The sequence below is a fragment of the Pseudonaja textilis genome, chromosome 2 (assembly GCF_049901715.1).
Source record: "Pseudonaja textilis isolate UNSWEBS1 chromosome 2, rPseTex1.2, whole genome shotgun sequence".
NCBI classification, from domain to species: Eukaryota; Metazoa; Chordata; class Lepidosauria; order Squamata; family Elapidae; genus Pseudonaja; species Pseudonaja textilis.
This window is the reverse complement of record NC_141991.1, coordinates 155,445,043-155,469,710: the sequence shown is the minus strand read 5'-3', so window position 1 is coordinate 155,469,710 and position 24,668 is coordinate 155,445,043. Positions and strand designations below refer to the sequence as shown.

At 45.0% G+C, this 24,668-nt stretch overlaps 1 protein-coding gene across 4 annotated transcripts in view; it reads right to left on the bottom strand.

Annotated features, from left to right (window-relative positions):
* TRPC4 (transient receptor potential cation channel subfamily C member 4) overlaps positions 1 to 24,668 on the bottom strand; it is a 298,467-nt gene that overhangs the window by 41,250 nt on the left and 232,549 nt on the right. For all 4 annotated transcript variants that reach the window (XM_087926046.1, XM_087926043.1, XM_087926044.1 and 1 more), the window contains exon 6: positions 19,233 to 19,428. In XM_087926046.1, the coding sequence (XP_087782172.1) occupies positions 19,233 to 19,428 (196 nt within the window). The remainder of the gene's footprint in view (positions 1 to 19,232; positions 19,429 to 24,668) is intronic.

Genomic DNA, 24,668 nt, shown 5'->3' with positions numbered 1-24,668 from the left:
TTGTAGCCAAGCCTCACTGACTCAAGGGGAGTAATCTCCCGCATGAGGGAACCCACTGCTCACCTAAGGCACTGCTAGCCCAGGTGCCACTCTTTGAAGCACCACAACTGCTTCTCAGCTGTTTTTCAGAAATTTTATCTATTCCGACATTGCGGCTTTTGCGGCTTCATTGTATTTTACCATCTGAAGCGAGCGCATTAGTTGGGAAGCCCCTTAGGACTTTTCAGCTGTCAAACTATCTGAGCAGTTTTCCTGGATTTAGACAGCTTTAGGAGAGCTGTGGCTACAGGAGGAGTGGGCTGGCTACCCCAATTGCTGGTATTGCCGCCACACAGCCTAGCCCTAATTAGCCCCATATTTAAAAGGGAGCAATTGCCAACAAGAGAGCAACTGCCATCCAAAAAGATCAAGGCGCAGCTCATGTTTATTGTAGTGCTAGTGCAAAATTTCTAGAGCATGTTGGATGGGATAAACTGGAACAGGAATCCAGCAATTATATTATTATTGACACCCAAATAGTCCCTAAAGATGAATTAAGTAAACCACGAATAACCATTAAAGAGGAAGAACAGGCACAGGAAGAAGTAGTAGAACAGGCACAGGAGGAGGTAGGAGAACAGGAGCAGATGGCACAGGTGAGTCCACCAGTAAGCCCTGTATTACCAAGACATTCAACCCGAGTAACACAACCACCTGATAGATATCAGGCTGGTGTTGTACATCAAGTGAATACAGTTCCAAGTAATTATAGTGAACTAAAAATGTATCCTGCTAAGGATCAGGCTGCTTGGCAGAAAGCAATGGATAAGGAACTGGAATCATTAAAAAAGTTAGAGATATATGAAAATGTTTGTAACTTGAATTTTTAACAATTCTGCCAGTTCTTCTCTTTGTCTCAGCAACATATTCTTTGACAAAATCTTTGTTTTATCTTTGTTTATTTTCAAACCGGCCACCTCCCCATATGCCTCTATCTTTTCCAACAGCTTCAAGGCTGTTTCTATAGGGTCTTCCAGGATAAAGACTAGGTCATCTGCAAAAGCTTGTAATTTAAATTCTTCCTTTTTAATTTTCATTCCTTTTATAGTTTTATCTTCTCTGATATTTCTATTCAACACTTCCAAAGTCAATACAAATAACAAGGGAGAAAGAGGGCAACCTTGTCTTGTGCCTTTTCTTATATTAATAGGATCTGTGAGTTCTCCCTCCATCATTACCTTAGCTGTTTGTTCATTGTAAATTGCTTCTATTGCTTGAATAAATCTTCTAGCAAAGCCCATCTGTTCCATTAAAAGTAACATAAATCTCCAATTTACGTTATCAAATGCCTTTTGAGCATCTAAAAATATCAAAGCCATCTGCTTTTCAGGATGCGCCTCATAATATTCCAAGGTGTCCAGAATTACTCTCATATTGTCTCTAATTTGTCGCTTTGGCAAAAATCCATTTTGATCTGAGTGGATAAAGTTATTCAGATATTTTTTAAGTCTTTCTGCTAATATTGAAGCAAAAATTTTATAATCTGCATTTAATAAGGAAATCGGTCTATAATTCTTGATTTGAAGTAGGTCCGCCTCCTCTTTTGGAATAAGTGTAATGTAAGCCTCTGACCATGTTTTAGGTATTATCTTTTTTAACATAACTTCATTCATAACTTCTAACAGTGGAATACACAATGATTCTTGAAAGGTTTTATAAAATTCTACAGGAAATCCATCTGGACCTGGTGCCTTTCCATTATTTTGTTTCTTAAGTGCTTGGCTTAACTCCATCATTGTTATATTGCTTCCTAACATTTCCTCAATCTCTTTAGGTATCTTAGGTAAATTTGCATTCTGCAAGTATTGTTTAACTTTCTCCTCATCAATGTCTTCTTTCTTATACAAATGTTTGTAAAAGTCATAAATAATTTCTTTTTTCTCTTTGCTGCCATGACAAGTTTTACCTTGGTCATCTATTAACTGCAATATTTTCCTCGACTCTTTCTCCTTTCTCAGCTTATATGCTAGCCATCTACCTGGCTTATTTGCATCTTCAAAATAATTCTGTTTAGCACTCCTAATTTTCTGTGCCAGTTCTTCTTTGTCTATTAAGTCCATTTTATGTTTAGTTATATCCAGTTTCAATTTAACGTCTATTTTCTGTGGCATTTTCTGCAGTTCTTTTTCGAGTCTTTTATATTCATCCTCCAAGGCTTTGAAAGCTTGCCTTTTCCTAATATTCTTTTTTCTTGTATAGTCTATTATCAAGCCTCTGGCATAAGCCTTCATTGTATCCCAAACATTCTGTATTGAAGTGTCTTCTTTTCTATTTTCTTTAAAGAAAAAGGCCAGTTCTTTCTCCATCCATTGTGTAAATTATTTCTCCTTTAAAATAGTATTGTTTAACGTCCATCTCGATCTTTTTTTTTGTCCCTTCCATTTAATTGTCAATGGGTTATGATCCGCCCAAGTACTTGTTTCAATATTTACTTCTTGAACGCTAGATATTAAGTCTGTTGAGATCCAAATCATATCAAGTCTGGACCATGATAAATGTCTATTTGAATAGAAAGTATATTGCTTAAGTTTAACATTTCTTTCTCTCCATATGTCTTTTAAAGTTAATTCCTCTGTCATTTTAAAAAAAGATTTAGGAAGAGTTTTTCTATTATACTTTGCTGCTGTTGCAATATAATCAAGTTTATTATCCACAATTCCATTAAAGTCTCCCATCATAATTATATTAGCATAGTCCAGTCCAGCCATCTTGGTATGTAATTTTTATAGAATTCTTCCTGTTTATCATTCGGGCATAAATTGCAGTCAAAAGTATCTTTCTATTATTGTCCATTATTTCCACCATTAATATTCTCCCATCATCATCTGTATAAATCATTTTTGCTGGAATAACCTCTTTAATATATAAGACCACCCCTCTTTTCTTACATTGAGTCAAAGAGGTAAACAATTTCCCTAATTTTGGTTGTAATAACAATTGTTCATGTTGCTTTTTAATATGTACTTCTTGTAGACAAATTATATCAAACTTTAGTTTCCTTAATTTATGGAAAATCTTCCTTCTCTTAGCAGCTGAATTCAGTCCATTTATATTCATTGTAATCAGTTTTTTCTCTTCCATGATTATATTTTATATTTAGATTTAACCACTCTCGTGGGTCTTGATTCACGCTGATCTTTAATATCCACTTGTCCACCTACTGCACCTTCTTCTTTTCCAGTCTCCACTTGTTCCTCTTGGGATTCAGTTAATGGAACCTCCTTTTCTGCCTCTCCTTCTCTCTCTCCAAAGACTTCTGCGTAGAACAGTTCTGCTTTCTCGATTGAATCAATTCTATGTCTCTGTTCCTGCCAAGTAAACATCAATCCTTCTGGGATCAGCCATCTGTAAGTCACCTCCTTTTTCAATAACATTTTGGTCAGGAATCGATATTCTCTTCTCATCTCTCTCACTCTTCTAGGTATTTGTTTTAAAACCAAGATTTCTTTACCTTTGTATTTCAATATCTTCTCTCTTGCCACTTGTAATATTTGTGTCTTCATGGATTTTTTAGTAAATCTAATATGGACTTCTCTGGGCAGATTATTTCTCATCGCATATCTTGTAAAAACTCGATATATCTCATCTATTCCATCCATCATCTTCTCTTCTGTTATCTCCAACGCATCCGCCAAGATTCCTACCATTATCGCAGCCAAATCTTGTCCTTTTTCTTCTTCTATATTTTGAAATCTAAGATAGAATTCTGATCTATCCAACTCCCACTTCAACATCCCACTTTTTTCTTGTTCAATCACTGTTAGTCTATTATCAATATTTCCAATCTTCTCCTCTCTTCGTTTGCCCCCTTCTTCGACTTTTTGCTACAGACATAAATACACGAAAATCTACATCGGGTACTGTAGTATTATTGGGAAAAGCATTGCTTGGATGGAGATCTCTTAGACAGAAACATCTAAGTTTGTCAACAATGGAGGCTGAATTCTCATGTTTGTCTTTATTATGTACAGATTTAGTTTTGTATAAGCAACTACTAACTGATATGAGAATTAATGTAACAGATTCTATTGTTATTTATGAAGATAATCAATCAGCAATACCGATGGCTTCAAGTATTGCTGTTAAAACAAGAACTAAACACACAGATTTAAGATATTTAAATGTGAGACAATGTGTGCAAAGTAAGATGATTAAGCTGAAATACTGTATTTCAGAAAACAATATAGCAGATCATTTTAAAAAGGCCCAAGGCTCTATAAAGCACAAGGCTTGCTGTGAAGATTATGGACTTAGAATGTAAGGTTGTATATATTGGCCTACCCAAACTGGGAGAATGTTAGGAATGTAAGTCACCTAACAGCTATTTGGGTTGGACAATATATAAACCAGGATAGACATTTTAATACTTTTAAGAGAATCCTAAAAGTGTAATTGGGTGTGGTTTCTCAAATGGCCATAAGATGGAGCCAGAAACCAGAGTTGTTTGGTCTTAGTTTCAGAAGAAGTCTCAGTGAGTCTCTGTTTTCCTTCTGTTGGAGAGTATTACCATTCTTCCTAATTGACTGTTATTCCTGGATTTGATGTAAGCCTGATACTGAACTGTTTTTGACACTAGACTTTGATATTTGGATTATCCCTGGACTGAAAACTGACTGATTTACCTGTGAATGACTTTGGATTGCTTATTTTGAACTTTGCTTAAACCTTTCTGGAAGTAAAAACCTACATTTACTGTACATTGTATCTGTGTGCTGTGTGTGTATTATTCAAACACTACTCTCAAATACGTCTCCCTGTATGCGCTCATTCTCCTAATGGGGAATTACCTCAATAAGAATCCCTCAGGACAGGGGGTCTCTCAGCCAGGGGGTCTTGGTCCACTCGAAGCCTCAGTGGCTCCAACTGACTGCCTGGCAGGGGGATCCTGACAAGGGACAACTTTTCAACAAAGGTGATACAAACAATACAGGCTTCCAGGAGACCCTCCGCCAACAGAATTTATAATTCTACTTTGAAAGCATTCTGCAGTTGTGTGCTAAGTTGGGTCTGGATCCCACATCAGTCTCCATCCCTCAGATCCTAGACTTTTTGCAAGAGGATCTAGACAAGAGGTTAACCCCTAACGCTATCTGGAGACAGGTGGCCGCCTTGTCTTGGGTGTTGATTTATGGGGACTTGGAATCTATAGCGCACCATTCAGTAGTGCATTCCTTTCTAGGAGGGCGGTTAATTTAAAACTACATGTTGTATACAGTATCCAACTTGGGACTTGTCTAAAGTTTTACACACTCTTACTTTACCAACTTTCGAGCCTCTCAGGTCTATAAGTCTGCGATATCTCTGCGATGTCATTCAAAGTCACCTTTTTAGTGGCCATCACATTGGCCAGGCAAATCTTGGAATTGGCTGCTCTCTCCATTTGAGAGGAACTTTGCACCTTCCATGCAGACAGGGTGGTTTTACATCTAGATCCCTTCTTTGTCCCCAAGATCTACTCCTGGTTCCACCGGGCCCAGGAGATAGTGTTGCCAAACTTCTGTCCAGGTCCTTCTCATCCACTGGAACACAAATGGCACACTCTAGATATAAGTAGGGCTCTACACTGGTTTATAAAATGGACTTTTACCTCACCATAAATCTGAATCAGTTTGTCTCGTTCCAACCTTCCTCTCTAGGTTTAAAGGTCACTTCATCAACCATAGGCTGTTGGATAAGGCTGTGTATTGCAAAGGCCTACAAGATATAGTCTATTCTGGTCCCCAGATGATTAACCGCCCACTCTACTCGAAGCGCTGCGACTACAGCCGCATGGGGATGCAGGCTTTGATTAAAGAAATCTGCAGGGTGCCTTTGTAGAAATCTCTCAGCCTCAGCTGAGGCTGCCTTTGTAGGAGGGTGCTTCAACAAGTGCATGTAGCTAGAGGGACTCAGGACCACAACAATTCCGGCCCATAGGGACAGCCAGGCTTTGGTATGTCCCATCCATGGATTCTCCAATTGTCGTGCTGGAGAAAGTGCATTGTCTTAGCTGAACACTTCTTCTCAGCATGATGATGGAGAATCCACTCCCTCCTTGGAGGCAGTCAGGTCCCTCATCCGCACAGGAACAGCAGAAGAGCCAGTAGCAGCAACCAGATCCTCCCCCACGCAGCAGGCATCCCCCTCTTCCTGTGCAAACTAGAGCCGGGGAGGAAGACCAGCCACCTCGAGCACAGGCTACAGAAGGCAACAGGAGAAGGGTGGAGCAGAGCTCTATGACCTGCCCTGGGTCAGGGAAAAATTTGATGGGGACCCAGACCAGCTCGGTCTATTCCTTGACTCAGCTGAGATCCACCTAGAATGCTATGGACACCTCTACCCCTCCCCTAGAGCCACGGTGAATGCCAGTTCTGAGAGGTTAGTGGGAAAAACAAGAGGATGGCTAGCAACCCTCCACAAGAGAAGTGTCAGCCTCAAGATATCTTCTGCTACCCTATCTGCCTATCTATCTCATATCCTATCTGTTGCATCTTCTCTGCTGCCAGGCTTAATTCTTTCGGCTGTCATTAGCAACGGGGGGAGGGGGGACTTGGAGGGAAGAGAGCTGGAGGTGTTTTGCATTCCTTTACTGTGGGTAAGCAAGGGGAGGGGGTGTATGAATTCTTGTCTTTAACTTTCCATTTCCTTGCTAGCTTCTATCCCCTTTTGTGCAGCTGCGAAGTTTTATCAAAATATGTCAAGGTCAATGGACAGAGGCCTCATCACCACCTGAAGATGCCCACATGATCATATTCAGAACTTTTAATTGGAAGAGTCTTTTGGACTTTGGGGAGTGGGAACAATTCCATTCCTTTGTATATGTGATCTGCACGCCAATTTCTCAGATTTGGAATTCAATCTGTAGCTTCCACTTTGATTTCCAGTAAAAGGTTAACTTTGCTCTAATCCATGGAGTCTGAGTATTTCTTTCTTGGATCTTGAAGGGAGCACACACTGACATTATTCCGAATCTCCCCATCAGCCCACCCGGAGAAAATATCAACTTTTCTTCCGAGCAGGTTTCACATCATGTCATCTCCAGCCAGCGATGAAGACGACCAGGGAGCTGGGGTGGGGGGGGCAGCCGATGCTGCTACCAGAGATGCCAGCCACTGACCTGCTGGCCGACCTTACTCTGGAAGTAACCCCAGCTGAGAGGCCCAGGTGGTCGTTAGGTGTTGGATGGAGGGATCCCAAAGACCCCCCCCTCCTGGGATCACTGTAAGTCGGAGAGGTACGAGGGAACGGCTGTGGCAAGAGAGGGAGAAGATGGAATGCAGGCTGCATCAAGCCGGGCAATTCCTTAAGGATGCTTCTGAGAAGCCCGGCATAGCTCCAAGGTATGAGGGGGAAGGGGGAGCGAGTTCAGCCTGGGGAAGTCGGGCTGCCCCCACCCCCCTAGCCCAGCCTATGCCAGTGCAGCAGCCGGCTGCCACCCGGGGGGCCCCAGCAATAGGTGTGATCCCTGGAAGACGCAACCTGCCCCCATTAGATGTGAAGTTTGGGGAAAATCCCAAGGATTTTGGGGTTTTCCTGGTGCAAGTCGGCAGCTATATGGCAGAATACGAAAGGGATTTCACCTCTGAAGCAGCCAAAGTGAGATGTGTTACCAGAGCCCTGGAGGGGATGGCAGCAGACTGGATGGTGACTTTGTATAATGATAACTCCCCCCAACTGCGGAACCTCAATGTTTTCATGACTGCATTGAGGAGGGGGTTTGAGGACCCTCTAGCAGAGAGAAAGGCAAGGATCAGAATGAAGACCATAACTCAAGGGGGGAGATCAGTTGCTGACTACACCCAAGAGTTCAGACAGCTGGCATACCACATCCGAGGCTGGTCCCAAGGGGCCCTGATAGAAGCCTACAAAGATGGCTTAAATGAAGATATATACCACATGTGCATCTCCAGAAGGGATCCATATGACCTGCAGCCATGGTACTTGCTAGCGGAAGAAGTGGAAATAGATCTAACCCAGAGCAGATGCAGAGGAGGCCCCGTATGGAGCAAACCGCTCCCCCCACGTCCCCGAGAGGCCCCAATCCCTCGGAAGGGAGGAGTGGTGATAAGAGCCAAATCCACTGCCTGTTTTCGTTGCGGGAAGGAGGGCCACCAGATTGCGGATTGCCGGGTCAGGCTGGATCCAAAGGGAGTGCGGGGCCCAGGGAGGAAGCCTGAAAAACCCCCAGCCAAGCCTCGCAAAACCGGGCTAAAAGTAGGGGAGGTTGTAGAGGTCGCCCCTCCAGTGGGAGAGGAGCCCCAACCTCCGACTCCCCTCAATGAGAGCGAGACCGACTCGGAAAATGACGTCCCGGTAAGTCCTAACAAAGGGCCCATGACCATCCCAATAAAATTAAGGGTGCCCACCTCAGGGACCGAGGGGGAGATGTTGGCCTTATTGGACTCGGGGTGCACGAGGTGCGTAATCAGCATGAAAGTAGTTAAGGGCATGGGCATTGGACTGAGAACTTTAAGAACGCCCATATCCTTTTGCCAACTGGATGGATCTGAGGTGGGAGGCTGCCCTGCATGTTTTATAACAGAACCCCTAGAGATGACCATGGGAACCCATAGCGAGACCCTGTGTTTTATTGTGGCCCCTGGGAAGGAACAGCCTCTAATAGTGGGATTGCCCTGGCTTCGGAAATGGAATCCCCATGTGAACTGGAGAGAGGGGTGGATACAGGTGGATACGAAGCTTCAAAGCCCGGCTGAGACAGTTTCCGCAGGTGCCGAGCACGTGGAGGGGAAGGAGAAAATCCCGAAGGAGTACTGGGACTAAAAAGAGGTGTTTAGCGAAGAAGCCTCTGATGAGCTCCCTCCTCATTGGTCAACCAATTGTAGTATTGAATTCCTACCAGGGGTGATGCTCCCGAAACCGGAGCTGTATTCGATGACACCACGGGAATTGGAGGAGTTGAGGTCATTTATTGATAAGAACTTGAAACGTGGTTTCATCCAACCCGCTAGACCTCGAGTGGCGGCCCCCGTGTTGTTCCGCAAAAAGAAAGATGGCTCCAAACACTTGGTGGTTGACTACTGAAACCTAAACGCAGTTTCCGTGGAGAACGTGTACTCCCTCCCCCTGATGAAGGACATGTTAGCCCACCTGGCCAAAGGGAAGATTTTCACGAAGTTGGACCGGAGGGAGGCGTACTACCGAATCCGAATTAAAGAAGGAGATGAGTGGAAAACTGCGTTCAATTGCCTGATGGGCTGTTTCTAGTTCAATGTTCTCCCCTTTGGCCTACAGGGGGCGCCAGCCGTTTTTATGCAAATGATCAATCAGGTGCTCCACGAACATTTATACAAGGGGGTTCTGGTTTACCTTGATGACATCCTTATTTACACGGAGACTAGAGATGAACATGTGAAACTGGTACGCTCAGTGCTGCACAAACTGCGAGCTGCCAAATTGTATGCCAAACTGTCCAAATGTGAGTTCCATCAAGAAAAAATTGACTACCTAGGATATCATATTTCACACAAGGGCATCGAGATGGACCCCGAGAAGGTGCAAGCTGTATTGGACTGGGCCCCGCCGAGAACCTGAAAACAGCTTCAAAGTTTCCTCGGATTTGCTAACTTTTACCGGCAATTCATCCCGTCTTTTGCTAAAATAGCCATGCCAAGCACCAATCTCCTAAAGACAAAGGGGGAGACGAAACCAAAGCCCAGCCAACTGTTGAATTGGTCCATGGAATGCCAAGCTGCTTTTGAAAAGCTAAAGCGACTGTTCGCCGCAGAACCAGTGCTGAAACACCCGGATATGGATGCTCCTTTTGTGATCCAAGCTGATGCGAGTGATGTGGCTGTTGGGGCGGTCTTACTTCAATTAAACGAGAAGGGGACACTACAACCTTGCGCTTACACCTCCCGTAAGTTGACTGACACTGAAAGGAGATGGGCCGTTTGGGAGAAGGAAGCTTTTGCAGTCCATTGGGCTCTACTAACTTGGAGACATTTCTTGGAAGGAGTGAAACACCCTTTGAGGTATGGACTGACCATAAGAATCTGGAGGCCTTAAAAACACCTCGAAAGTTATCCCCTAAGCAAGTTAGGTGGGCCCAGTATTTCAAACGATTCAATTTCTCTTTGAAGTACATCCCAGGAGGGAAAAATTTTATGGCAGATGCTTTATCTAGAATGCCACAATACAACAGTGTTTGTAAAGAAGTGATAAGGCTGATTGTGTCAACCACACAGCTGGCTGCCCCAGTGGTCACCAGAGCACAAAAGAGGAAGCAAGAGGTGGATCTGTCCAATGACTTGATGGAACGATTTAAGGAAGTCTTGAAAACAGATGGCAAATGCGAATAACTGCACCGTTAGAAATGGTTTAGCCTGGGTGGGTGCGAAGTTGTATGTACCACAGACTTTGAGAAGCCAAGTGTTACAACAGACTCATGACTCCAAGGCAGCAGGTCACTTTGGTTTTGTGAAAACCTTACACCTGGTGAAACGGCAGTTCTGGTGGCCTTCATTGAAAAAAGACATTGAGACTTATGTAGCAAGCTGTCCAGTTTGCGCCTCAGCCAGAAGACCTCCTGGTAAGCCACCAGGTCTGTTGCAGAATGTGGCCAGGCCAACTGCTCCTTGGAAGGAAATCTCCATGGACTTTATAGTAGACTTACCCGAGAGTGCTGGGCACACAGTCATCTGGGTGGTGACCGATTTGTTTTCCAAACAAGCACACTTCATACCTTGCTCCAAGATTCCCTCGTCGAAGTCGCTAGCCAGACTGTTCATTATACATGTCTATAGACTGCATGGTGTCCCTGAGCGTGTAGTTTCTGATCGAGGGGTTCAATTTACCTCGAACTTCTGGAGGGAATTTTTGAAGTTAATAGGCTCCACCCAGGGCTTAAGCTCCACCCCCCCCAAACTAATGGGGCCTGTGAGAGGACTAACAGGGTGCTGGAGCAATATCTCCATTGTTACATAAATTATCAGCAGGACAACTGGGCGGATCTACTGCCTTTTGTGGAGGTGGCATATAACAACTCTGTCCACAGCAGTACTGGGTTTACCCCCTTCAAAGTGGCCATGGGGCAAGATTTTGTGCCCATACCTGAACTTCCTCGTGAAAAACCCAATGTCCAGTCGTTGGACGACTGGATATCTCAACTTCAACTCAATTGGCTGGTCGCTCGTAAAGCTTTGGATGAGGCGCACCAGTCTCATAAGAAATTTGCCGACAGGAAGAGAACTCCACAGAAGTCTGATCAAGTAGGCGACAAAGTGTTCCTCTCAACTAAATATTTACAGACCACTCAGAAATCAAAGAAGTTGGGTCCTAAGTATGTGGGCCCCTTCCCTATTGAGCAGATTGTGAATCCTGTGACTGTTCAGTTGACTCTACCAAAAGCTCTTCATCGCATTCATCCAGTTTTCCACGGTAGCTTGCTAAAACCCAAACATACCTGTACATTGAGACCGACCCAGACTGATCCCCCCGTGCCATTGTTGATCGAGGGTGAACAACATTTCGAGATTAAAGAGATTTTAGACTCTCAGAAATGGAGGGGTCATCTCCAATATCTTGTAGTCTGGAAACATTTCCCCCCATCCTATGCCGAATGGGTAAATGAGAAAGACATTAGGGCTCCTGAACTGAAGAACTTTTATGCTAAGTACCCTGATAAACCATAGAAATGTATGCAATTGTTAACATGTTTTTGTGTTGTTCTCTCTTACAGGGACTAATGTCCTTTTTCTAGGGGTCCGAATGTCAGCCTCAAAATATCTTCTGCTACCCTATCTGTCTATCTATCTCATATCCTATCTGTTGCATCTTCTCTGCTGCCAGGCTTAATTCTTTCGGCTGTCATTAGCAACGGGAGGAGGGGGGACTTGGAGGGAAGAGAGCTGGAGGTGTTTTGCATTCCTTTACTGTGGGTAAGCAAGGGGAGGGGGTGTATGAATTCTTGTCTTTAACTTTCCATTTCCTTGCTAGCTTCTATCCCCTTTTGCGCAGCTGCGAAGTTTTATCAAAATATGTCAAGGTCAATGGACAGAGGCCTCATCACCACCTGAAGATGCCCACATGATCATATTCAGAACTTTTAATTGGAAGAGTCTTTTGGACTTTGGGGAGTGGGAACAATTCCATTCCTTTGTATATGTGATCTGCGCGCCAATTTCTCAGATTCGGAATTCAATCTGTAGCTTCCACTTTGATTTCCAATAAAAGGATAACTTTGCTCTAATCCATGGAGTCTGAGTATTTCTTTCTTGGATCTTGAAGGGAGCACACACTGACAAGAAGGGTCCCCCAACTACATGACACATATGACTTCCTACGACTGCTAGAGGCCAGATTTGAGGAGGCAGAGGATGACCCGTATTTGGAAGATGAGTGCAGCAACCTAAAGCAGGGAGGGCGACCGATCAAGGAACACATCCTTGAATTCAGGAGAATCAGTGGGAATCTACCCCTTTTGCCTGAGTGGATGCTGGTTTATTTTTTTTAGAACAAGACTGGACAAGCAAATTAGCAAAGCAACTGCCTATCGGGACATCCCGAACTGACTCTCTGAGTGGTTCAGAGTACCCATAAAAGTCAATGAGGCATTTTGTGCTAGAAACATGAGGAAGTCCCCAGGAACCAGAGACAGAGGGCAACCAGACCAGAAAACACCAAGCCAACAGGACAACACAGCACCACAATCTGCCCCAAAACTATCCTTCTCACAAAGCCCAATTAAATGCTACTGATGTGGAGGGGTAGGGCACATGGCAGCAGCATGCACAACCCCAGATTCGAAACCAAGGCCAAAACCACCACCCAGGGCATGACATCCCAGAAGGCCCTTCAGGCTGCAGAGGTCCCTCCCCACCCAGCCGAAGAGGGGGGAACCCCAGACAATGATGTCCAGTCACTGGATTCTTATGACAGTGAGGACAAAGGCAAAAACAACCCAATGGTGAGTGAACCTTCCCCCTTTCATCTTCCCAATATGGCTCACAGCCCCAAAAACAGGAAACCAGGGGACTTTCCAAGCCCTAATAGATTCAGGCTGCACCAGGTGCCTGATCAACCTAACCATGGTCCTGAAACTGGGGATCAGAGCAAAAAAGCTGCCCCACCTTCTACGGTTAGAACAAGTAGATGGTTCCCTGCTGGGAGGAGCCTATGCCACTCACTTAACTGAACCAGCTCTGACTAGAGCTAGCAAATCACTGGGAAACAATTCGATTTGTAGTGGCTCCCAAAATGACAGATGCAGTCATACTGGGACTTTCCTGGCTGGACAAGTAGGGCCCAACCATCTGGTGGCAGGGGGGCAGCAAAGGGACCCCAACCTCTTCCTCACCATCAAATAGAAGCATCGCCCATGCAGGGAACCCTCCCATCAGAACAACTGGCAGCCACCTCCGCGAGAACCCCAGAGGCCAGACAGATCCCAAGAGAATATCAGTATTCAGTAAGACTGAGTGTGACATCATGAGACAGACTGCACCATAAAAATCATTCCTGGGGCAAAACTACCAAAACCCAAAATTTATGCCATGATGCCCTGGGAAATGCAAGAAATGCACAAATATAGAGACAAAAACCTAGCAAGAGGGTTCATCGAGCCAGCCAAGCCACAGGTTGCAGCCCCAGTCCTGTTCAAAGAAAAAAATATGGGACTATGAGATTATGTAGACTTTAGGGCTATCGACGGACTGTGTGTACACAATCTACAGTATATTCCTTCCCACTCATGAAGGACATGCTAACCCACCTGACCAAAGGGAAGTCTTTACCAAATTAGATCTCAGAGAAGCATACTATTGAGTCCACATCAGGGAAGGAGATGAATGGAAAACAGTGTTCAACTGCCCCCTAGGGAGCTTCCGATTCAAAGTCATGCCTTTCGGACTATAGGGCCCCTGGCAGTGTTCATACGGTTAATACACGAGGTGCTACACGAACATCTCTATAAGGGGGTTCTTGTTTACTTCTCATCTACACTGAGACAATGGAGGACTGATCTAAGTATAGTACATAAAATTATCTATTGCAATGTCTTACCTGTCAATTAATACCTCAACTTCAACCACAACAATACAAGAGCACACAATAGATACAAACTCAAGGTAAACCCACACTAAACTTGATTGCAGGAAATATGACTTCAACAACAGAGTGGTCGATGTCTGGAATACTCTACCTGACTCTGTGGTTTCTTCCCCAAACCCCAAAAACTTTAACCTTAGACTGTCTACTATTGACCTCACCCCTTTCCTAAGAGATGTAGGGGACGTGCAAAAGCGCACCAATATGCTTACTGTCCTATTGTTTCTTTTTTTTTATTTGTATCAATTTCATGTATTCATAACCATGTTTATACTTATACCTGTTATCTAATAATTACATGACAAAATAAATAAATAAATAAATAACCCTAGTCCACCAGGTACTGGACAAACTTCCAGCAGCAAACCTATAAATAAACTGTTGAAATGCGAATTTCACCATGCACAGTTGGACTACCTAGGTACCGAGTCTCCAATGAGGGCATAGAGATGGACCCAGACAAAGTACAAGTCATTCTGGGTTGGCAGCCCCCTCGCACCTGCAGACAGCTACAAAGCTTCTTAGGGTTTGCAAACTTCTACCAACAATTCATCCCCTCCTTCGCAAGGATTGCCAAACCCATGATGGACCTTCTAAAGACAGGGAGTCCAAGAACGAAACCCCACCTGGGGCAACCCCTACAGTGGGACCTAACCTGCCAAAAAGCATTTGAAACACTGAAAGAACTGTTTGCAAAAGAACTGGTACTGAAACATCCTGACCCTGAACAACTCTTCATCATACAAGTGGATGCCAGTGATGTGGCAGTGAGAGCAGTGTTCCTCCAAAGAAATAACCAAGGAAGCTTACAGCCCTGCGTCTACACCTCCTGCAAGCTCACATACACAGAGAAGCAATGGGCTGCATGGAAAAAAGGCTTTCGCAGTGAGATGGGTACTGCAAACCTGGTGCCACCTGCTGGAATGGGGGCAGAGGCAATTCAAAGTCTGGACTGACCATAAAAATCTGGAAGTCCTTAGAACTCCACAAAAACTGTCGCCCAAACAAGTCCACTGGGCTCAATACTTCAACTGATTCAACTTCGTGCTAAAACACATCCTAGGGGAGAAACTTTCTGGCTGATGCCCTCTCCCACATGCCCCGTACAAATGTGAAAGGGAGGAGGTCATAAATGCAATCATCCCCCCTACCAAATAGCTGCCCAAGTAATCACCAGACGACAATGCTGTGATTGGCAAGACTAACCCACAGATGGCATAACTAGGAAACTAAAAACCAAACTGCTAGCAGACTGCTGGTTCCGGGACAATCAACACATCTTAACAAAAAGAGAAAGGGACAAAACTCTATATCCCAGAATCCCTATGTACCCTAGTCTTTCAGAGGAGCCACAACACCAAACCAGGAGACCACTATGGGTTCTTAAAGACTTTACACTTAGCTTGGAGGCAATTCTGGTGGCCCAGCATAAAGAAAGATGTGGACAGTTACGTGAAGGGTTGCACCATCTGTGGCGTGATGAAAAAATGACCAGGAACGCCCCCCAAAGACCACTACCAATGGTAGCAGAGTTGATGGGGCCATGGGAGATTGCAATGGATTTTATAGTGGGGTTGCCGAAAAGTGGGGGAAACATGGTGATCTGGACCCAGTCATGGTACAATTGAAGTTGCCCTGATTGCGAGGGAAAATACACCCAGTATTCCATAGTAGCCTCTTAAAACTCATGGCCAGAATGACCCTGAGGACCCTACCTCATGAGCCTCCAGACCCCATGGTCGTAGGTTGTCAAACCCATTATGAGTGCAGCAAATCCTCAATATCAGGTGGCACAAGACACAACTCCAATATTTAATCAAATGGAAGGGTTGCCCCTTATCAGAGGCATCTTGAGTAGAGTAGGAACATCCAAGCTGATCACCCTGTAGCAAGTTTCCATGCAGAAAATCTAACCAAATCTGGGGGGGAAGGGGTTCGCAACCCTAAGTCCTATACCTGCAATAAATTTGTTTTCTTTTTGTGTCGCACAGGTCACCTTCAAGAAATGAGGGGAGCCGAATGTCAACTCATAAAATATTTCTATGCCTTTTTTATAGTTGCCAACAGAAAAGGCGGGGGGGGGGATTTGAAAGAGCAGTGCAGCATTTTGGAATTGTTCCATTTATATTTTGCAGAGATTGTAACTAGGCGACCCAAGTTTCTGCCATGCAAATCTCTAATTGGAGATGTGTTTCGTTGAAGAATATGAATTATGATATACCCAGAGGGGTGGAGGAAAACCAGGGTCAAGGGTGACGATGAATTACGTGTCTCAGAATCGACAACATCCAGGTCATGCTGATATGTTAACTCCCAACAAATCCTTTGAGGTTTTGGAAGTTTGACTTGAGACTCATGATTTAATTGGGGTAATTGCCGGAATCCTGACATTAAAAACAACCAGGATTCCTGAGCCCCAGACTTTCTACTTGTTCTCTGATACCTGGGGTGCTTGGAGAGGGACCAAGGAAAGCAACAGAGAAAGAGATAGTCCCTACTCCAAGTCAGAGAACTCCAGGAACCAGCAGCCAAGTTAGAATCCCAGTGCAGCCATCAGTGACCATGGAAACCAAGACATATAGAATGCCCGCCTCAATGTCCAAAGTGAAAAGGGATGAGTATTGATGAAAAAAAGTCCCTTAAGCAGCCAAGGTTGAGTTCCCACAGCCAGGTTACCATTTTAAGATGCAACCCATAAGCAGGCTAGATGGATTAAAATGGAAGAGGAGTGGGAAGAGATCAGAACCCCAAAGTTCCTACTTGAGACCCAAAGTGAATCCCTGGAGCAATTGAGAAATTTAGCTAAGCTAATCAATCACAGAGGAGCTGTGGGGCGCATGTGTATGCCTGCCCAAAGCTGGAGAGGCAGGCAAGAATGCAGCCTCCTTCTCCACCTGCCAGGAGGGAATTGAGCCTGAGGCAACTGCCAGTGGTTCCCCTGCACTGCAGACAACCTGCAAGCACCCCTTCACAAGCCAGAGCTGACAGAAACTGCCAAGCGCTCCAGGCACAGGCAGATGGGGCCCAACCATAAGTTGGAATGGCAGGACTGAACGAGCCACCCTGATTCAGGGGAACATTCGATGGGGACACAGACCAACTGCCTCTATTCCTCGACTCAGCTAGAATCCAATTAGACTGCTCTATCTATCTCATAGAGCCATGGTGATCCTATCCATGATGAACCCAAACAGTTCCGCTTGCAGTGAATCAGATGGAAATTCCAGAAAAGAGGCCCATTTCTGGCCTCTAGAGGGCCTCCAGAGCCCAGGGAAGGCCCTTTTTGCCCTCCCAGAGGCTCGAAGAAAGCCTCTGGAGCCTGAGAAGGGTGAAAACAGGCCTCCTGGAAGTTCCAGAAGGCTGGAAATAGGCCCATTTCCAGCCTCCTGAGGGCCTCTGGAGCCTGGGGAGGCAGTTTTCATCCTCTTGGAGGCTTGAGGAACGCCTCCAGAGCCCAGGGAGGGTGAAAACATCGCCTCCCCTCATGGTGCAGGAGGCTGACTAGGCCACACCCACAATAGCCACACCCACAATAGCCACACCCACCCAGCAACCAGGCAGAGAACCTGTTGCTGACATTTTTAAAGCCCACCCTGGTCGTAGCTGAAGCAAATGAAGTCAGGAAAAGCTCTATGATTTTATGAGCACCCAAAATTCAGTCATATTGCACAGTGGGTATGTGGCATAATATTTTACAATGGGTTCATTGTAATTTAAAAGTCTTTAAGCAACTGTTAGATAAGGACTACCTATATATATTTAGCTGTAAAATAATTGAAAAAACAGGTAGGCCTTAGTTAAAAACCATAATTGTGTCCAGCATCTGCATCACTAAGGGCTATGGTCACTAAGTATGACTATGTATCGTGCCATGCCCCCACTGGAGTCTGAATCTGTGGGGGAAGATGAGCTGGAACAAGAGCTGACAGAGATTGAGAGGGCGGCTCCATTGGCCTTGGAGTAAAGCCTGCAGACTTATTGGAAGCTGGCTGTGAAACACAAGATTGGCAATCAACTTGATTTCTTGAGGGTCACATCAGGGTTGTGTTTGACCTTGGTGGGGGCATGGTTGATGTGGACAAGTTGGGCATGGCCAGCTCAATGTCACTCGTGTCAGGGCCGCCTATGGTGGCCTGAGCACTCTGACAGTGAAAATGGGCTCCCATGCTCTGTTTTCACCTGCTACGGTGGTTCCTGCAACCCTCTACCAGTGAAAACAGAGATTGGGAGGGCTGCCTGTGGCCCTCCCAAGCTCCATTTTTGCTGCCAGAGGCACTGTGGGCTGGTTCTTCGCTATTTCCAGAGCAGTCCCACAGGCCAGATCTGATCCCCCTGAATTTGACACCCCTGCTGGCAATCATGTGACTATGGGACTCTGGCATCAGTTGTAAATGCATGCCAGTTGTGAACCACCCAAATGGTGATCATGTGGCTGCAGGATTATATGACAGTTTTAAATGCATGGGCTAGTTTGTTATACTATCCTCATTTGGAATGGTCACTAAATGAGGCAGTCAGTAAGCAAGGGTTGCCTGTAGAGACAAAAAAAAGGTTACTATATCTGGACTGTAAAAGTGTGGATCACTAAAGGGAGCAAACATCTATAGAAAATTATGTCCTTTCATTGTTAATTAGCATTTGTTTTACTGCAATTCAAATCAAAAGTAAAAAAGAAAAATGACACAATAATACAGCAAGCGGATAATAGAAGTTTAAAATGTAATGGAGAAATTGTCAGAAAAAGAAGTGAAAGAATGGACAAGTTATTGGTACATTAGGGATAAAACATGAATATGAATAAAATATGCAGATTAAGAAGTCAAGGTTTGGGAACATTTAGAAATTAAGCAAGTTATCGGGACTGAGGAAATTCTTGGTGATGGAGAAGCATAGTTTGATATGTTTAAACAGTTATTGGTTAGTAGGAATATTTTGGTTTGAAAAGTAATTTCTTTATATACTAGACTTTGAGTGTTGGATTGTATTGGATATACATGTACAAACAGAGTTATGACGCTCAGTATACTTTCTGGAATATGCAGTAAGTTGATGTTTGTTTTTCTGGAGATAGAAAATCTAAAATTGTAAACATACAAAAAATTCATTGTCAACATTATTTCAGAATAAAAGGCAAAATATTAAGTACTCACAGCAATAAGCTGGTAAGAATTGTTCATCATTGCTATCAACATATTAAGCAGGACCACCAGTGAGATGACGTTGTAGGTGCCAAACATAGTGGCTCCAACAAATTCAGTGAATTCATGTCGAGCTTTAACATTGGTCACATACAGATTGATGAGTCCAAAGACTGACCAAAATAGTGACTGGAGGGTTTCAAATAAGCTAGAAAACAAACAAAAAAGCAGCAAAAATCGTTACCACAACTTATTCCAGGTGCCTAGAGACCTACAGATACAAAGTATTAAAATGTAACTATTGCTTTAAAATAAAACATTCTTTCATCATAAATTAAACAAGTCAATTCAATTAGATAAAGTGAAAAAGAACAGAAAGTTCTTCTCTACAAATTCACAGCCAATTTCGTTGCTCTTGATCAGGAAAATGCATAGGATGATGATATAAGAATATGATGCAGGCTTTACTTCAAAATGCAGGGAAGTACAGGATGGTGAACTGCCAATATTAACGACAGACTGATACTTATTGTAGTATCTAGTTCCAGGTTGCTTTTATCGCTGGTAAAATCAGTAACAGAATATCAACTTTCATATTTTGGATAAATATTGCTAATGCAGTAGTTTTTCACAACACTAAAAATAATATTTAAACATGACTAGAGTATAGGTCATTGTTTCAGATATATGTCCTTACCTAAACAAAGAAACAGAATGACCAAGGATGTACAAAAATGCAATAGAAGCAGAAGCAACTTCCAAATTCTTGCTAACTTCCCCATTGAGTTTTCTTGTAGGAATCGCAGGGAGCGCTGGAAATCACCTTCCCTTCCAGCAGGTAAATGGCTGCTGCTAGGTGAGGGAAGGAGCAAAAGATTGCAAGATTGGCCAGAAACTGTCACAATGTTAAAAATGAAGCTCATGTGACTAAAGCAACAATGCAGCTATGCATTAGAAGCCAGTAGCATTAAAGCAGCCACACCTTTCCCATATTTCTTACCCTTAGGAGCCATGGCTTCTGAATTTTGGACATGTTCTATAGTTTAGTCCACTTGAGGTACATTGGTTCAAAAATTGTTGCCTTACAATACACTGTTTTGCCCAGTTAAAGATCACAACAACTAAAGTAGTATTTTTAATAGTATATAGATCACCATTTCATATTAGCCATCACTGTTGTCTGACTCAAATCAATCTTCCTGTAAGAGTAATGCAGTCACTTTCCAACTGGCTTTTTTATTCCACCTGATGATTTGCTAAAAGAATCAAAAGTGAAGGATCTCCGTGTGATATCCTGAAACCCAAAACTATCAACGTTTTTGTCTAAAATGCATTTTATTTCTGTAGTAATAGAGAACCTGAATGAAAACAACTTTAACATTGTACATTACAATTTCTAAAAGTGTCTCCTTTTGTGCCTTCCTCCTAAACTTCAGTATAGTAAATAGAAGCAGAGCCAAGTTACAATATTCAGCCTATCATTTCTTCCTTCTGCTCTGCTTAATTTAGACTAATAAATTAATCATAGTTGGTAAGGGCTGAAGTATTTGTATCCTTTTTTAGTGGGTGAATAGAAGACTTAAAGAGCAAAACTGGTCAACAACACATTATACATTACATGAAACAAATCCACCTGATTTGGAGGTGGAATAGTTTAAGGACTGTTATTGGTAAGTCTTTGAAACCACTCAAACACCTCCATAATAAGATCTAACATTTTCTGTTCCATTCACTATGTTGGGCTCTGAAGGTAGCAAATGAAACCCTGGGAACTGAATGTTGTCTGTGGGCTTTTCTTTTTATTCTTTCCAATGAGATTCTGAAAAGAAATTACTGTACCTAGATTTTGGGGAGGAAAACAAGAAAAAAAAAATCTGCCTCCCAGCAATTTGCCTCCTCGCAGCAAACAGCCTGGTCAGCTTCAGTACAGCCTGATTAGCATAATCAGCTGCTTGTGCTAATCAGGCTGTGCTGAAGCTGACCAGGCTGTTTGCTCTTTGCTGCAAGGAGGCAAATTGTTGGGAGGCAGAGACTGAACGGTAGGGACTGGTGGGTGGGGCTTCGGCAACATTCGGTATATAAGATGCACAGACATTTCCACCCACTTTTGGGGGGGTTGCATCTTGTATACCGAAAAATACAGTACATAAAGAGACTCTGAATATTTATCTATAATGGTCAGCAAGAAAACAGGTTAGATTAGGACCACATTTTCTGAGCTAGGGGAAGCAAGTGAAAAATAAATGAATTCAAAAATAGGTCAGATCTTTCTCTTTGATTAGAGTTAGTTACAGTTGATTCTGTTCTATATTAGCATACTCCAAACACTGAATCCTGATTGGTCCACACGGACCGCAACCCGATTGGTCAACTGAACAGCCGTGATTGGCATGCTAAGAATCAACCGTGATTGGCCGAGCCGATCGCAGGAGATTCAAAGCCCTGTCATTGGCCACCAAGCCGCGAACAATCCCTATATGAAGGGCTGCCACGGCTCCAAGATCTTGGACAAGACTGTATACTGAAATAAAGAGCTAAATGTACACTTGGTCTCGCATCTCTGTGGGAACCGATCTACCCGATCCAACACTGGCGACGAAGGTGGGATCGTGAGACAAGAGACCAATCGAGCACGTGGCGAAGCGGCACAAAACGACTGACAAGATGGCCAGCAGCACCTTGCCACCCGCACCCTTCAACCAGGCTGCCGAGGATTGGGAATCAGACATTGACTGATTCCTAATGTTCCTCGAGAGCAGCAACCTAAAAGATGCCAATGGGCAGAAAAAAAGGGCTGTGTTCCTGACACACTGCGGGCCCGCAGTGTTCAAGATGGCTAAAGCCCTAGCCAAACCCGCTGACGTGAAGGAGATCGATTGGGCCAACCTCGAACCATTGCTGCGGTGCCACTATGCCCCCACCGTGCCCAATCTCATCAGAAGGCATGAATTCTATTGGCGGGACCAGAAAGAGGGCAAGAGCATCAGAGACTTCGTGGCCACACTGAGGGACCTCGGGGGCATGTGTGGCTTCACCGACATGGATGAGGCCCTATGAGACCGCATGGTCGTCGGGCTCAGGGACCCCATTCTTCAAAGCTGACTGATGGCGAGGGCAGACATCTCAGTCACCGAGGCCATGGCTGAAGCGACTGCATCCGAAGCAGCCAAGCAGTCAGCAGCTCGGATGTGGCAGATGAACGCGACGGACCAGCCGACAACCATCGAAGTGACCCCGGCACTGGAGAAACACCAGGAAGCAAGCCCCAGGAAGACCGGCACCACCCACCATGGAGATGTCGACTCTTTCTCCAAAACCGAGGACGAGGAGATCCACCGACTACAGGCAGAATGAGACCAGTGGGAACGGAGAGGCCATAAGTCAGGGTTCCAGTGTGCAGGTTGTGGAGGTGATCACCCCCGCTCAGAATGCCGATTACTTGACGCCATCTGTCGGCATTGTGATAAGCGGGGGCACATCGCCAAGGTGTGCCAGAATAAGAGGAACCACAGCCCCTGGCGACAAGATGGCAGCCCCCAGCGATGAGATGGCACCCCCCCAGGACCAGAGAATGCCACGCCGAGAGCCGGTGGAGCCGGGATGGCCGGAACAAGCAACTCAGCGAGACGCGGCAGAGAGAGGAGACCCATCAGACGGTTATCATCGGCCACTCCTCGACCATCAACGCCCGGAAGGTGCACATGGAGGTAGGCATCGAAGACCAACCATGCGAGATGGAGGTGGATTCTGGATCCTACCTCTCCATGGTTTCCTGGCGCACAATCAAACGCCTGGTGCCTACCATTCACCGGCGCAAATTAGAAAATCTGACCCTAAAGGACTATCAGGGAAACCGCATCCCTGTAGTCAGAATTGGACACTTCAAAATAACCTTCAAGGGGCGTACTGAGGTGCTTCCGCTCATCATCATGGACAAAGACCACCCAAGCCTGCTGGGACTGCAATGGTTCGCACTGCTGGGAATCGAGGTGACGGGCGTCAACCATGTTGCCGAGATGGACTGGGAAGCAACACTCATGAGGGACTTCCAAGAGGTCTTCAACGGAGACCTAGGCAAGTACCGGGGGTCTCCGATCTCTTTTAATCTAAACCCAAATGTTGCGCCAATCCGCCTTAAACCGCAGCGAGTGCCTTTTGCGCTCAAGCCCAAAATCGATGAGCAATTGGACAAGCTCATCGCACAAGGGGTCTTAGAGCCAATTGACCATGCCCGGTGGGAGACCCCCATAGTCACCCCAATCAAGCCGGATGGGTCCGTAAGGATCTGTGGTGACTACAAGGCCACCCTCAACCATGCACTGCAGCAGAGTGCCTACCCCGTCCCAGTGGTACAGCACCTCCTGCACTCACTGCGGGGAGGCTGGGTCTTTGCGAAACTTGATCTGGTGCAAGCATACCAGCAACTGCCAGTCAATGCTGAAACTGCAGAGGTGCAAACCATCGTGACCCACCGAGGGGCGTTCCGATGCAAGAGACTCCAATTCGGAGTCAGCGTGGTGCCTGGGGTCTTCCAGAGCCTGATGGAAAGGCTACTCCAAGGGATCAAGAGGGTGGTGCCCTACTTTGATGACGTGCTGGTGTCAGCTACCAATAAAAACCAATTGGAAAGCCGCCTAAAGGATGTGTTACAAAAATTCAAAGACTCTGGGCTAAAAGTTAAAAAAGAAAAGTCTCAGCTCTGCACCGAAAAGGTACCTCCTAGACAAGCACGGAATCCACCCAACAGAGAAAAAGCTCAGAGCCATCAAAGAAGCCCTTAGACCAAGGAATAAGACGGAACTGCAGGGTTTTCTTGGACTTATTAATTTTTATATTTTCCTGCCCCACAAGGCGACTGCGGCAGAACCCCTGCATAGGCTGTTGGACAAAACAGCCACCTGGACCTGGGGGAAGCGAGAGGAAAATGCCTTCAAACAAACAAAAGACCTGCTAACATCAGACGCAGTCCTCATCCAATACAGCGAGACCCTACCGCTAACCGTGACATGCGATGCGTCACCCTTTGGTGTCGGGGCCATCCTCAGCCACACGCTACCAGATGGGAAAGAAGCACCCATCGCCTTCTTTTCAAGAACACTATCCAAACCGGGGAAATGCCAGTTGCAAGGCTTCGGTGGTGGCAGGAATCCGCTTTTCTGCGGGTACCTGCTGCGCTCGCTGCTGAGGTACCCCCAATCCAACTGGATTTGGGGGTTGTTGCTACCCCGGAGGGGCAGCGGAAGATAGAGGAGATCCGGGCAGGGGTCTGGGGATATCGCACCCCCTTTCCCCAGCCAGCCAGACTCCTTTTTCCTGAGGCGGTGGAGCGGCTGTCAGAAATGGCAGCCACAAAGGAATCTTCAACCAGATAAGACTGTGCAGGAGGAAGAACCAGAAGGAGAAGTTTTCTTGGCCGAACTGGGACATTAGGTTACTTTTAAAACACCC